This window comes from Oreochromis niloticus, unplaced genomic scaffold (assembly GCF_001858045.2).
Source record: "Oreochromis niloticus isolate F11D_XX unplaced genomic scaffold, O_niloticus_UMD_NMBU tig00000717_pilon, whole genome shotgun sequence".
NCBI classification, from domain to species: Eukaryota; Metazoa; Chordata; class Actinopteri; order Cichliformes; family Cichlidae; genus Oreochromis; species Oreochromis niloticus.
The window spans coordinates 494-13,234 of NW_020327221.1; the positions used below are offsets into that span (position 1 = coordinate 494).

At 39.4% G+C, this 12,741-nt stretch overlaps 1 protein-coding gene across 5 annotated transcripts; it reads left to right on the forward strand.

The window, feature by feature from the left end:
- The first annotated feature begins 2,880 nt into the window (after window positions 1–2,880).
- LOC109200249 (ATP-dependent DNA helicase PIF1) lies at window positions 2,881–8,413 on the forward strand. 5 transcript variants are annotated; one of them, XM_025904283.1, is made up of 4 exons: window positions 2,881–4,760; window positions 6,324–6,470; window positions 6,587–6,690; window positions 6,787–8,413. In XM_025904283.1, the coding sequence occupies exons 1-2, from the start codon at window positions 2,907–2,909 to the stop codon at window positions 6,357–6,359; spliced, it is 1,890 nt and encodes a 629-aa protein (XP_025760068.1). In that variant the 5' UTR covers window positions 2,881–2,906; the 3' UTR covers window positions 6,360–6,470; window positions 6,587–6,690; window positions 6,787–8,413. The 5 variants fall into 5 exon arrangements, with proteins under 5 accessions (XP_025760068.1, XP_025760069.1, XP_025760065.1 ...); XM_025904284.1 differs by having other exon boundaries at window positions 6,354–6,470; XM_025904280.1 differs by having other exon boundaries at window positions 2,881–5,060; window positions 6,787–8,411.
- Window positions 8,414–12,741: the final 4,328 nt, after the last annotated feature.

A 12,741-nucleotide genomic window follows, 5' to 3' on the forward strand; every position in this document is an offset into this window, starting at 1 on the left:
CCAGTACTTGCTGTTGCCAATAAACTGGATCTTGCTGATATTCCACCTGAACTGTCTGATCTCAACATACTGGAGAGACATCTCATAGCCAAGTGCATACCATTTGCCAAGATTATTCCTCTTCCCAAAGGCAGACAAAGAGCAATTAGAGGAAATGTGGTCTGTGTCCCATCAGAGGTACAGGAAACTGTTGAAGCATTGCCTCGATTAAGAATTAATTCTCAAGTCATGAGAGTTAAACTGAAGAGACGCTTGTCTTATAAAGGTCATCAGCTGTTTCAGACTGTAAGCTGGTCTAAACTTGTGCAAGCACTGCATAAACTCAAGCAGATTCATCCACAGTATAAGGATGTGAGCATCAGAGATGATGCTGAGCTGTGTGATCCAACACTTCCTGATGAAGATGAGGAGGACGATGATGATGATGATGAAAACATGAATGAGGACGATTACGATGAGGCTGATTTAATGGAAATTGACAGCTGTGAGAAAAATGCACTGAGTGAAGCACAAAATAAAAATGAACAGAATATCGACATGTTACCCTGTGATGGTGAACAACCATGTGAACAGATGAGAGATGATTCAGAGCAAGCAGATGGACTGACTAATGGTGGTTTTGCACTCGAGTCCTGTTTGCAGCCCCCTGATGTGGCTGAGGAGATATTATGTTTCAGTGAAGGAATCTACTCTGTTGCTCCTGCAGAGAGAAACAATCCAATAAGTTTTTTCAAAACACCTAAACTGGAGGCCATGGCCTTCCCTGTGCAGTTTCCTACAGGCCAAAACACACTTGATGAAAGAAGGCTGATCAAAGTATCCCCCAGTGGGTATTTCAAATCAAGACTTTTCTGCATTGATGACCGTTTTGCCAAAGACACAAACTATTTGTTCTTTGCACAGTTTGTGACTGAAATACACTTGGCTACTTCCAGCATGACGATACAGTTAAGGAAGGCAAAGCCTTTGACCAGAGATGGGAGAAAAATAACCTCAGGCATGTTACAAGATAAACATGAGGTGGAGAAACTGGTGAGAAATAAAGACGCAGTGAGATTCATGCAGCCTCTGAGAGGAACCCCAGCCTATTGGGAGAAAACAACAAGAGATCTTTTTGCCATGATCAGACAGTTGGGAACTCCCACGTTCTTTTGCACATTCTCAGCTGCTGAAATGCGCTGGCCTGAAGTGATTGAAGCAATAACAAGGCAGCAAGGTGAACAAGTGAGTTTTGAAGGACTTGACTGGTCAGCAAAGTGTGACATCCTGAGAAGCAATCCTGTCACAACAATGCGCATGTTTGACAAGAGAGTTGAAGCATTATTCAGAGATTTACTCTTATCTCCTGCAGAGCCACTTGGCAAAGTCATTGACTACTTTACAGAGTGGAGTTTCAGCACAGAGGAAGCCCACACATACACTGCCTCCTGTGGGTAGAAGGTGCTCCTGTGTTTGAGGATGATGATGATCAAACTGTTGTTGATTTTATAAACAAATACATCACAGCTCAGCTGCCTGATCCACATAAACAACCTGAACTGTACAAGAAAGTAACAGAAGTGCAAAAACACAGTAAGAACCACACAAAGACGTGCTTTAGGAGTTTAAGCTCTGGGTGCCGTTTTGGTTTTCCCAAACCACCCTGCAATGAGACGATGATCACAAGACCCAGTGAGGATGATGAACTGGAGGTAGAAACTGCAAAGAACAAGCTCAGACCACTGAACCAGCTGCTGAATGAGCCTGAAACTGCTTCCATGAGTTTAGAGCAGCTCTTGGCAAGATGCAAGTTGACACATGCAGAATATGAGAGATACCTGAATAAAATGAACACAAGGAGTACGATCATACTAAAGCGTGATCCAAAAGACTCTTGGATAAACAGCTATAATCCACATCTGCTTGAAGCCTGGAACAGTAATATCGACATAAGCTTTGTTTTAGATGCTTTCGGCGCTGCAAATTATTTAATGAAATATATATCAAAAAAGAGGGCGGGCTTTCTGAGTACCTGAAAACTGTCATTGAGAACTCCCATAAAGACAGTGTAAATGAGTGTGATGAAATGAGAGCCGTCATGCAGGCATATTCAAAGAAGCGAGAGATCAGTGCCCAGGAGTGTGTTGCTCGTGCATGTGGTCTTCACATGAAGCAATGTTCACGTGCTGTAATATTCATTCCAACTGATGATAATCCTGTGAAAATGAGTCGTCCCCTGTCAGTTCTGGACAACACAACACCTGAGTCTTCCAATGTTTGGATGACATCTTTGAATGACAAATACAAAGCCAGACCTGAAACACCAGAGTATGAGGAGATGTGCATGGCAGACTTTGCTGCTACTTGCAGGATTGTCTATGGCCAACAGACAAAAGGTAAAGATGTTTGCCCCTTCTCAATGAGATGGGATTTGTGCAAAGGCGCAAAAACGATAAGCCTGCTATCATCAGATTTCACCGATGCTCACAAGAAAAAAATCCAGAGCAATATTATGGAAGACTGCTTAAACTGTACCTTCCTCATCGTTCAGACAACGAACTGAAAACGCCATCGTTGCCAACCTATCAGGCTTTCTATGGTGCTGGCTGTGTACACCTACCAGGTACTGACCGTCTTGAGTACGTGCAACACATTGTCAAAAGAAACAGAGAAAAATATGAGAAAAACAGTGAGGAGATCGAGAGCGCTGTTGAGGAATATGAGCAGAACAGAGGTGTGATTGACGAATGGTGTAATCTGGCACCTGAATCAGATCTTGTAAGGTTGCCACTTGTTGAACAAGAAAGAGAGCGAGACAATGAAAATGAACAGGAAGATGTGCCCGACTACAGCCGTCAGGCTGATGCTTCAACAGAAGTCAGAGCCATCAGGGAACCCCTGCTATTGATCCCACATTGTTACGTCAGATGTTTCAGAATCTGAATAAGAAGCAAGCCTGCATATTTTATGCAGTTAGAGACTGGTGCATTAAAAGGGTCTGTTCTCTAAATCCAGAGCAGTTTTTCTTTTATATTAATGGTGGTGCTGGAACAGGAAAATCACATCTTATCAAATGCATCTACTCAGAAGCATCTAAGATACTGAGCAAAGTGCCCAGATATGCAGACGACGTTGACATATCAAAACCCACTGTCCTGTTAACTGCTTTCACTGGGACTGCAGCATTTAACATTTCTGGAACAACACTGCATTCTCTTCTCAAGCTCCCTAGAAGCTTAAAACCTCCCATTCAGGGACTTGGCAATCAGCTGGATGAAGTCAGATCAGAACTTTTGAATGCTGAAATAATCGTCATTGACGAAGTGTCTATGGTGTCAAGACATCTCTTTGCATATGTAGATGCAAGACTCAAACAGATCAAAGGGACTCGGAGACCCTTTGGAGGCATGTCAGTCATTGCTGTTGGAGACTTCTATCAGCTACCCCCAGTGCGACAGTCAAAACCTCTCTGTGTGCACGACCCGTCCGAGATCGACCTGTGGCAGGAGCATTTTCAGATGATCACTCTGACTGAGATTATGCGTCAGAAAGATGATGTTGTCTTTGCTGAGATGCTGAACAGAATCCGTGTGAAAGGAAAGTTGGATGTGCTTTGCGAAGCAGATAGAAATTTGTTGTCACAGGCCATAACTGAACCAGCCCTTTGTCCGACTGATGCGTTGCACATTTTTGCAACTAATAAAGAAGTGGATGCGCACAACTCTGCAACACTGGCTCTGCTCCATACTCATATCATTGACATCCATGCAGATGATTATAGAAAAGATCCTAGAACTGGCAGAATGGCACTACAAGACAGACCATTGAAAGGAGGTAAAAACGAGTTACCAGATACACTGAAAGTTGCAGAAGGAGCTCGTGTCATGCTCACCAGAAACATTGACATACAAAATGGTTTGGTTAATGGAGCTTTTGGAAAACTACTTAGAGTAGTTTACTCTGAAAATGACCAACACATCATCAAGCTTGGACTTAAAATGGATAATGAGACATCTGGAAAGAATAACCGAACACCAGCAGACGACATGGTGTACATTGAGAGAGCAGAAGAGAATCTAAAGCAGAAAGGAGTGGTACGAAGACAGTTCCCAGTGAAGCTGGCCTTTGCATGTACAATACATAAGGTACAGGGAATGACAACCACATCAGCTGTTGTCTCTCTTAAGAGCATTTTTGAGCCCGGCATGGCCTACGTAGCTGTCAGTAGAGTGACGTCTCTCAGTGGACTGTATCTTCTTGATATGGAGGAGAAAAAAATATTCACCAATCCAGAAATCACTGCAGCGCTTGAGAACATGAGACAAGCCAACCTTGATGACATGATGCCTCTTCTACACGTGATACAAACACTGAGCAGGTCAGAGGTTTTCACCATTGTTCATCATAATACAGAGGGACTGCCAGCTCACATTAATGACATCAAGAATCACCATGAATTGTGTCTAGCAGATGTTTTGTGCCTAACAGAAACACACCTGCGGGGCTCTTTTGTCGCAGAGAGTCTCCACTTGGAAAATTACAATTTGTTCAAACGCAACAGACACCTGTCCTACACAAACTTTCCCCAGATGGCAAACAGAAGTGGTGGTGGAGTTGCTGTTTATGTGAAAAGTGACTTTCAAGTGCATGAAAAACAGTACATCCATAATGTAACTGACCTTGAATTTCTGGCTTTAAAGGTTGAAGCACCAGTCAGTGCTCTGATTGCAGTTGTGTACAGACCTCCAGACTACACTCTGAGGCCATTCCTGAAAAACCTGGTAAGCCTATTAGACTCATTAGAGATCATGGACTGTCATCCCATCATAGTGTGTGGTGATTTTAATGAGAATGTTTTATCCAGTGCAAACAAACCAATCCTGGAGCTGTTTGAATCTAGGGGATACGCACAGGTCATCACTGCCCCTACCACAGAGAAGAACACACTGCTTGACCTAATTTTCATTTCTCAGCCAGAGCGATGTCTCCATTCTGGAGTCATGAAGACCTACCATAGTTACCATGACCCTGTATACTGTGTATTGTCCTGTGATGATTCATGAACTATATCTTTGAATACAGTAAGTAATTTCTATATTTTTGAATGACTTAAGAAAGTAGAGCGATATTTAAAAGTTGACTTAAGAAAAAACGCCCTGCATTGCAGTATAATGTTTGAATTTTTTTACATAAAATACAATTACATGAATTAAGTAATGATATCAGTAAAATATGACAATTATATTTATTACAGAAAATCTAAAAATCAGTAATCTATGAATGTCAGAAAAATCAAATATAGCAGTTTAAAACGAACCGTGCAGGCATATCCTCTCTTCAGCCAGGCTTCAAAATCCTGCCAGGCTGCCCCAGTCTCACTGTGGCTGGGAGGGAGGGAGGGTGGACCAGAGGATTGCCCACACAACACATAAATGTTCAACAGCTTCTTCATCGTTTCTGAATAAACAACAATGACTAAAGGTTGCTTTTTAAAAAAAAAAAAAAAAAGAATAAGAAAAAAAAGAAAAAGAAAAACCTAATTACAGCAATAATGACAGTTAAGCCAGTTTATCTGTGCCTCTATTTTGAAATAATATTTACAAAAATGTTATTGATTTCAGTTTATTATAATCTTTAAACTTTTTCAAAAGTATATGATTATATTTTTGGACAAATCTTTCGATGAAACATACATTTTTATGAGCTTTTATCATGTTTCAGCCAGTGCATTTATCAGGGTGGGTCTGGGTCTGGGATGATAAATGCACTGGCTGATAACTGCACATTTCTGGCCAGAAATGTTTCAGCAGTGTTACATATGTACTACATATGTTTCACTTGCTTTTTGTTACCAGCTGATACCCTACATTTGTATAGACATTGGATGGTGTGAGGCTGGGGAGTTGAGTGGAGTGAGTAGGCGGGAGTTGAATGTGGGGGGGTACGGTGGGAGGTTGTTAGGTTTCTTTTCTTCTTTTTTTTTTTGTTAAGAGAGACACAGTCCTCCTGTGTCTTCTCCAAGCTTCACATGTAAAATCCAACAGTGTGAAGCACATAGCAGCCAGAAACTGTAATGCCACAGATCAGAGAGGCTTCATCATCACCATCTTCATCGCCGTACGATCAGAGCGTGAGACTTCACATCTGGAGCACAGGAGAGATTCTGTGATAAGTCCTCCTTCTAGCTTGTCCCACTAGCAGTCGGTGAGATTTACTCACAACAAAAAGGGTTAATGACATTATTTTCATGGAAACATGTATTAATTCTTTGTAAAGTGTTTAAATTGTGTTTTCACTTGACCTTATGAGTGCTATTTTGAGTGTATTTTAATATCTGTACTTAGGTGTTTCCCTCTGTGATCCATCCCCTTCAGAGCTGAGACACTCAGGACTGAACAGACTGCACAGCTTCTGTGACTGAGCCTACAAAACACCTTCTTTGAAACCACACATGATAGAAGGGCTTTACGTTTGCAGCAGCACTACTAAAGGTATTCAGTTTATTACAGGATGTGTTTGTTTCTTAGGACCAGCTCTAAGTGCACACTACCTAACATATACACCTTTCTGTTTATTGCAAACCAACTACTCTGGATCATATGGCCAGTCGGCAGGAATGTTGCTGCAGGAAAACATCCCTGCAGATCACCATCATTGTCAGACTGACTGTGCCTCCTTTGTGCAGTGTCAAGATCCTCCCTAAATGAGTGTGTAAGTTCATTATTTTATTCCCTTTGACAAGACAAGTATCACTGATATTTACATTTACAACTACATATGTTCCTGTTTTCTGCTCTTCTTTTAAAGTCCTCAGCTATCCTGCTTCTGTGCTGCTTGCCACACATCAAACACTGGCCGGATGACAGGGAGGATCCACTCTGAAGTCACTGGACATGATGAGGATCATATGGGACTTTATAGTTTCACAGAAATGTTGTGCTCTTTGATTACAGGTTTTAAATGGACATAATGACTGCCTCTCTCTGATCAACAGGCTAAAGGATTGTTTTCATTGTTAGTGCTCTGTACAATGTATGCTTATTTAACATTTCATCACAGAGCAAACCTTTATTTATTTAACATATTTTTATTTTGTTTTAATGTTGAATTAACTGTGGGGATTTTTTTAAGTGGGCACTCAGGATGTCATATGACCAGAAATGTGGTAACTGGAATTCAACAGTATGTAAAGAAAGAATCTGCTAAGAACAAAACACACACAAAAACCCCCCAAGAGAACTCAAATTCATTCCATGCAATCCAGTCTAAAACATTTTAAACTGCTGAACAGCAACACAAACAGTGTTAAAGAAACAGTGTTAACAGAATAATTATGATGAGTTTGTACCAAAGTTTCAGGTCACATGGCACACCTAGTGTGTAGTGTGGGGTATCAGCTGGTAAGTATAGGTTTTTTCATATTTGTGTCCTTAGAGTTCAGATAGATTAAGCCTTGTGTATAATAATTAGTCATAACCACAACTCAAAGTCAGGGACTAACTAAATTTGTGACTTTGTGTCTGAGCCCAGGTTAAAACACTGTGTAAAAAAGCATTTAGTGGCATGGCTGAACAATGCTGTAAACTAATGATACTTATTTATCCACAAAAAGGACTAATGTGTTTATTTGATTATTTGTATGTGTTAAACTGTGTCACCACCTTAGGCTTTCATTTGAGTTCACTCAAAAATCTCTATACAGTTCTCTTTTACCACTGTGTGGACACTGTTTACAATAAAACATAAAAAAGAATGAGTAATAAAAAGATGTGTAGACAGATCAGTAGACCGATAGAAACAGCTGTTCAGCCATGTTCTAAGAAACCAACACAATTTAAAGGTTCAGGATTGTGGTTTTAAAAGTTGAATTTTCATGTATTTCATATGTTGCTTATTATTTTTATTTGCTTATTTAATTTTGTTATTTTTATTTATTCTCCTGTGAAGTGTTTAACAAAAAAAGCTACTTTAATTTCAATTTTATTTGTTTATTATTTGGTAATTTGTTCTTTAAGAATCGAGTCTGTGCCAAAAACTAAAGTTGAACAGACACATGACAGGATCAGATTATTAACACCTTAAAACATTGCAAACGTCTCTTTTTAAAATGATTTTTATTGTATTTCGAAAAAAACATTTGTTGAATTAATTTAAGTTCTTTTCAGAAAGAAGCTGTACAATATGACTTAAGATTTTTATGTTATTTTCTATGACATACAAAACAAATTGATGTATGTAATACCATTAAACATGATATACACATGTGTATATGCCTGAAAAACATTATCCTGGATATTAAAGCTTGTATTTTCTCCAGAATGTTTGTTCATCTTTTCAGTTCAATTCAACAAATTTGTTTTTACAATTATTTTTATTATTTTTTTATGAATTAGAGATTTATAATACATAATTCCACTCTTTAAGTGATTAGAAGAATATGAACTTTTGTTTTTCATTCAGAGGTTTTCTGACTAAATTTTCTTTTGTCATTACTCATCTTTTTCTAATTTATATTTTAAACATGTTCAGCTATTTTCCAACTTCTTCTGTGTGAAAATCAGCTTTCAAAAGTTCTGCACTTTTGTTTTCAGCTTACAAATTCTGTATTTTCCAGCTAATTCAGCATTTTTAGCTTAATATTCAGTATTTAATTCATTTCAGTGCATACATTCAGATTCAAGCATTCACACTGCAGTTTCTTCAGAAAATGCACTTTCTAGTTATATTTTATTATATATTCCGTACGTTTTTTGTACTCTATCTCCTTCAAAACCGTTCAACTTATAAAAACCATTCAAACACCATTAGATTCCTCTTCTTTAGGACATGACTGCTTCTATTTTTCTCATTTATAACATTTATATTTTTAATTTTATTCAACTTTTTTCAACAAAAATTTCCCATGTATTTCAATGGAGAGACCCTTCAAATTCTCATTCAACTCACTCCTCTTTAAACTGTATCTACTTCAACATACGTTGACATAGAGCTACCATTCAAACTTTAAAACGAAGACAAGACATTCAACTATTCAACTTGTATTTATCTTTGCAATATCTGTTATACTTTTTCTTCAGTTCCAGTTTAAGTTTCATGATGTTTTTTCAGCCGTTTCAGAGTTTATAATGGGTGTGTATGGGACGGAATGTTGGGGCTAGAGTGCGACAGCTGAACTGCTAGAGTGAGAGGAGCAAAAAAATAAATCTTAAAATCTTTTTTAAAACTGCTGCTGTGTCCACGGTGTTTGGTCTACAGGTATGATTTTACCCTCAAAACGTAGCCATCGCTGTCCTCTTTCATCCAATGTGTTTACTATTGTCCTAGGTGTTATGGTTCTTTCATAAATGTCACCAAAGCACAGCCTCCTCCCTCCAACTCCTCCATAGACTCTAATGTTAAAATGGCTCAGAAGGTTCGTTTGAAAATCAGAAGAGCATGGTGTTTTTACACTGTCACCACGTCCATATAATAAACTCCTCAGGCATGAAAACTGAGAATTAGGTAGACTGGACATTGCTGCCGCTCACGGTGAAAGAATTTCGTCAATAGGACCTGTACTTTTCATTTGGGAAGGATTTGTTTGGGGCTGACTTTTCTGTTCATTTTAAGCAGCAAAAGTGAGGTGCATGTCTGTGTGCGTGTGTATGGAGCCATTGGGTGCAGTCACTATAGCAACCAGGCTCACACCTGCCTGCCTAATGAGCTCTGTCTCTCTCTCTCACTGTGCCAAGATTCATCTTAAACACTTCTCTTTCAACTGCTGCTGTGTCCACAGTGTTTGCTCTACAGACATCATTTTACCCTCAAAACGTCGCCATCGTTCTTCTCTTTCCAACACTGTGTCTTTCAAAGCTCAGAGATGTAAAGCTTTAAAACTGTGTGGATCCAAGTGGAGGGATCACATTTTAGTCATTCAGTGATTCAAAGAATATGAACTTTTAATATTCATTCAGATGTTTTCTGACTCTAAATTTTCTGTTCTCATTACTTAGGTTTTTCTAATTTACATTTAAAACATTTTCAGCTCTTTTCCAACTTCTTCTGTGTGGATTTCAGCTTTTAGCAGTTCAGCACTTTTGTTTTCAGGTGCAAATTTCTGTATTTTTCATCTCATTCAACATTTTTAACTTAAAATTCAGCAATTAATTCATTTCAGCGCATATATTCAGAGTCAAGCATTCACACTGCAGTTTCTTCAGAAAATGCACTTTCTAGTTAGTGTGAATGCTTGTAAAAGCATTCACAGTATTGTTCTTCTAATCTTTATTATTATTATATTTTATTATATATTCCGTACGTTTTTTGTAGTCTATCTCCTTCAAAACCGTTCAACTTAGAAAAACCATTCAAACACCGTTAGATTCCTCTTCTTTTGGACATGAATGCTTCTATTTTTCTCATTTTTAACATTTATATTTTTAATTTTATTCAACTTTTTTCAACAAAAATTTCCCATGTATTTCAATGGGGAGACCCTTCAAATCCTCATTCAACTTACTCCTCTTTAAACTGTATCGACTTCCATATACATTGACATAGAGCCACCATTCAAACTTTAAAACGAAGACAAGACATTCAACTATTCAACTTGTATTTATCTTTTCAATATCTATTATACTTTTTCTTCAGTTCCAGTTTAAGTTTCATGATGTTTTTTCAGCCGTTTCAGAGTTTATAATGGGTGTGTATGGGACGGAATGTTGGGGCTAGAGTGAGACAGCTCAACTGCTAGAGTGAGAGGAGCAAAAAAATTAATCTTAAAATATTTTTTAAAACTGCTGCTGTGTCCACGGTGTTTGGTCTACAGGTATAATTTTACCCTCAAAACGTAGCCATCGCTGTCCTCTTTCATACAATGTGTTTACTATTGTACTAGGTGTTATGGTTCTTTCATAAATGTCACCAAAGCACAGCCTCCTCCCTCCAACTCCTCCATAGACTCTAATGTTAAAATGGCTCAGAAGGTTCGTTTGAAAACCAGAAGTACAGGCTGTCTTTACACTGTCACCACGTCCATATAATAAACTCCACAAGCATGAAAACTGAGAATTAGGTAGACTGGACATTGCTGTCGCTCACGGTGAAAGAATTTCGTCAATAGGACCTGTACTTTTCATTTGGGAGCGATTTGTTTTGGCCTGACTTTTCTGTTCATTTTAAGCAGCAAAAGTGAGGTGCATGTCTGTGCGCGTGTGTATGGAGCCAGTGGGTGCAGTCACTATAGCAACCAGGCTCACACCTGCCTGCCTAATGAGCTCTGTCTCTCACTCTGCCAAGATTCATCTTAAACACTTCTCTTTCAACTGCTGCTGTGTCCACAGTGTTTGGTCTACAGCCATCATTTTACCCTCAAAACGTCGCCATCGTTCTTCTCTTTCCAACACAGTGTCTTTCAAAGCTCAGAGATGTAAAGTTTTTAAACTGTGTGGATCCAAGTGGAGGGATCACATTTCAGTCATTCAGTGATTCAAAGAATATGAACTTTTAATATTCATTCAGATGTTTTCTGACTCTAAATAGTCTTTTGTCATTTCTTATGTTTTTCTACCCAGCCAACATGTATATATGGGCCCCACTTGGTTTTTGCTCGGGCTGGATGGGTATCATGTGGGCATGGGCTCAAACTGGGCTTTTTGTATGGGGCCTACTTGGGTTCTTCACATTAAACCCATATGGGCAATCCCAAGTGGGCAATTTTAGTAGGTCCTAGCTGGGTCAAACATGGGAAACACTTAACTTGGTCCAAAATGGGAAACACATGTAGGACCCACTTGGGTTTTCCACCTGGGATAGACATGGGCAAACACAGTCATTTAAGGATAGGCTTTTGTTGTGTGCCCCAGGTGGGGCAAAGTGAGGTAATCAATATATGTTTTAGTATCGATGACACAGGTGGGGCCCACCTGGTCAAACTATATGGGTCACACATGGGCAAATGCAAGTCAGACCCTGAAAACATGTCTATGTGGGCCCCAGGTGGGGCAAAGTGAGGTAATCAATATATTTTTTTTAGCACTGATGACATAGGTGGGGCCCACCTGGTCAAACTATGTGGGTCGCACATGGGCAAATGCAAGTCAGACCCTGAAAACATGTCTATGTGGGCCCCAGGTGGGGCAAAGTGAGGTAATCAATATATGTTTTAGTATCGATGACACAGGTGGGGCCCACCTGGTCAAACTATATGGGTCACACACGGGCAAATGCAAGTCAGACCCTGAAAACATGTCTATGTGGGCCCCAGGTGGCAAAGTGAGGTAATCAATATATTTTTTTTTAGCACTGATGACATAGGTGGGGCCCACCTGGTCAAACTATGTGGGTCGCACATGGGCAAATGCAAGTCAGACCCTGAAAACATGTCTATGTGGGCCCCAGGTGGGGCAAAGTGAGGTAATCAATATATGTTTTAGTATCGATGACACAGGTGGGGCCCGCCTGGTCAAACTATATGGGTCACACATGGGCAAATGCAAGTCAGACCCTGAAAACATGTCTATGTGGGCCCCAGGTGGGTTATGTTAAGTTAATATGGGCATATATTTTATGTGGGCTCAAGATTGTTTAGTATATATGGGACCTACTTGGGTTTCTCACATTAAAGCCATATTGGCAAAACCAAGTGGAAACATATAGTAGGTCCTGGCTGGGTCAAACATGGGAAACACTTCACTTGGTTCAAAATGGGAAACACACGTAGAACCCACTTGGGTTTTTCACATGGGTTAGACATGGGCAAACACAGTCATTTAAAGAAAAGCA

What these genes read in the sequence shown, in the direction of transcription:
- LOC109200249 (XM_025904280.1), top strand. Translation starts at nt 2,907, where the DNA reads ATGTTTCAGAATCTGAATAAGAAGCAAGCCTGCATATTTTATGCAGTT.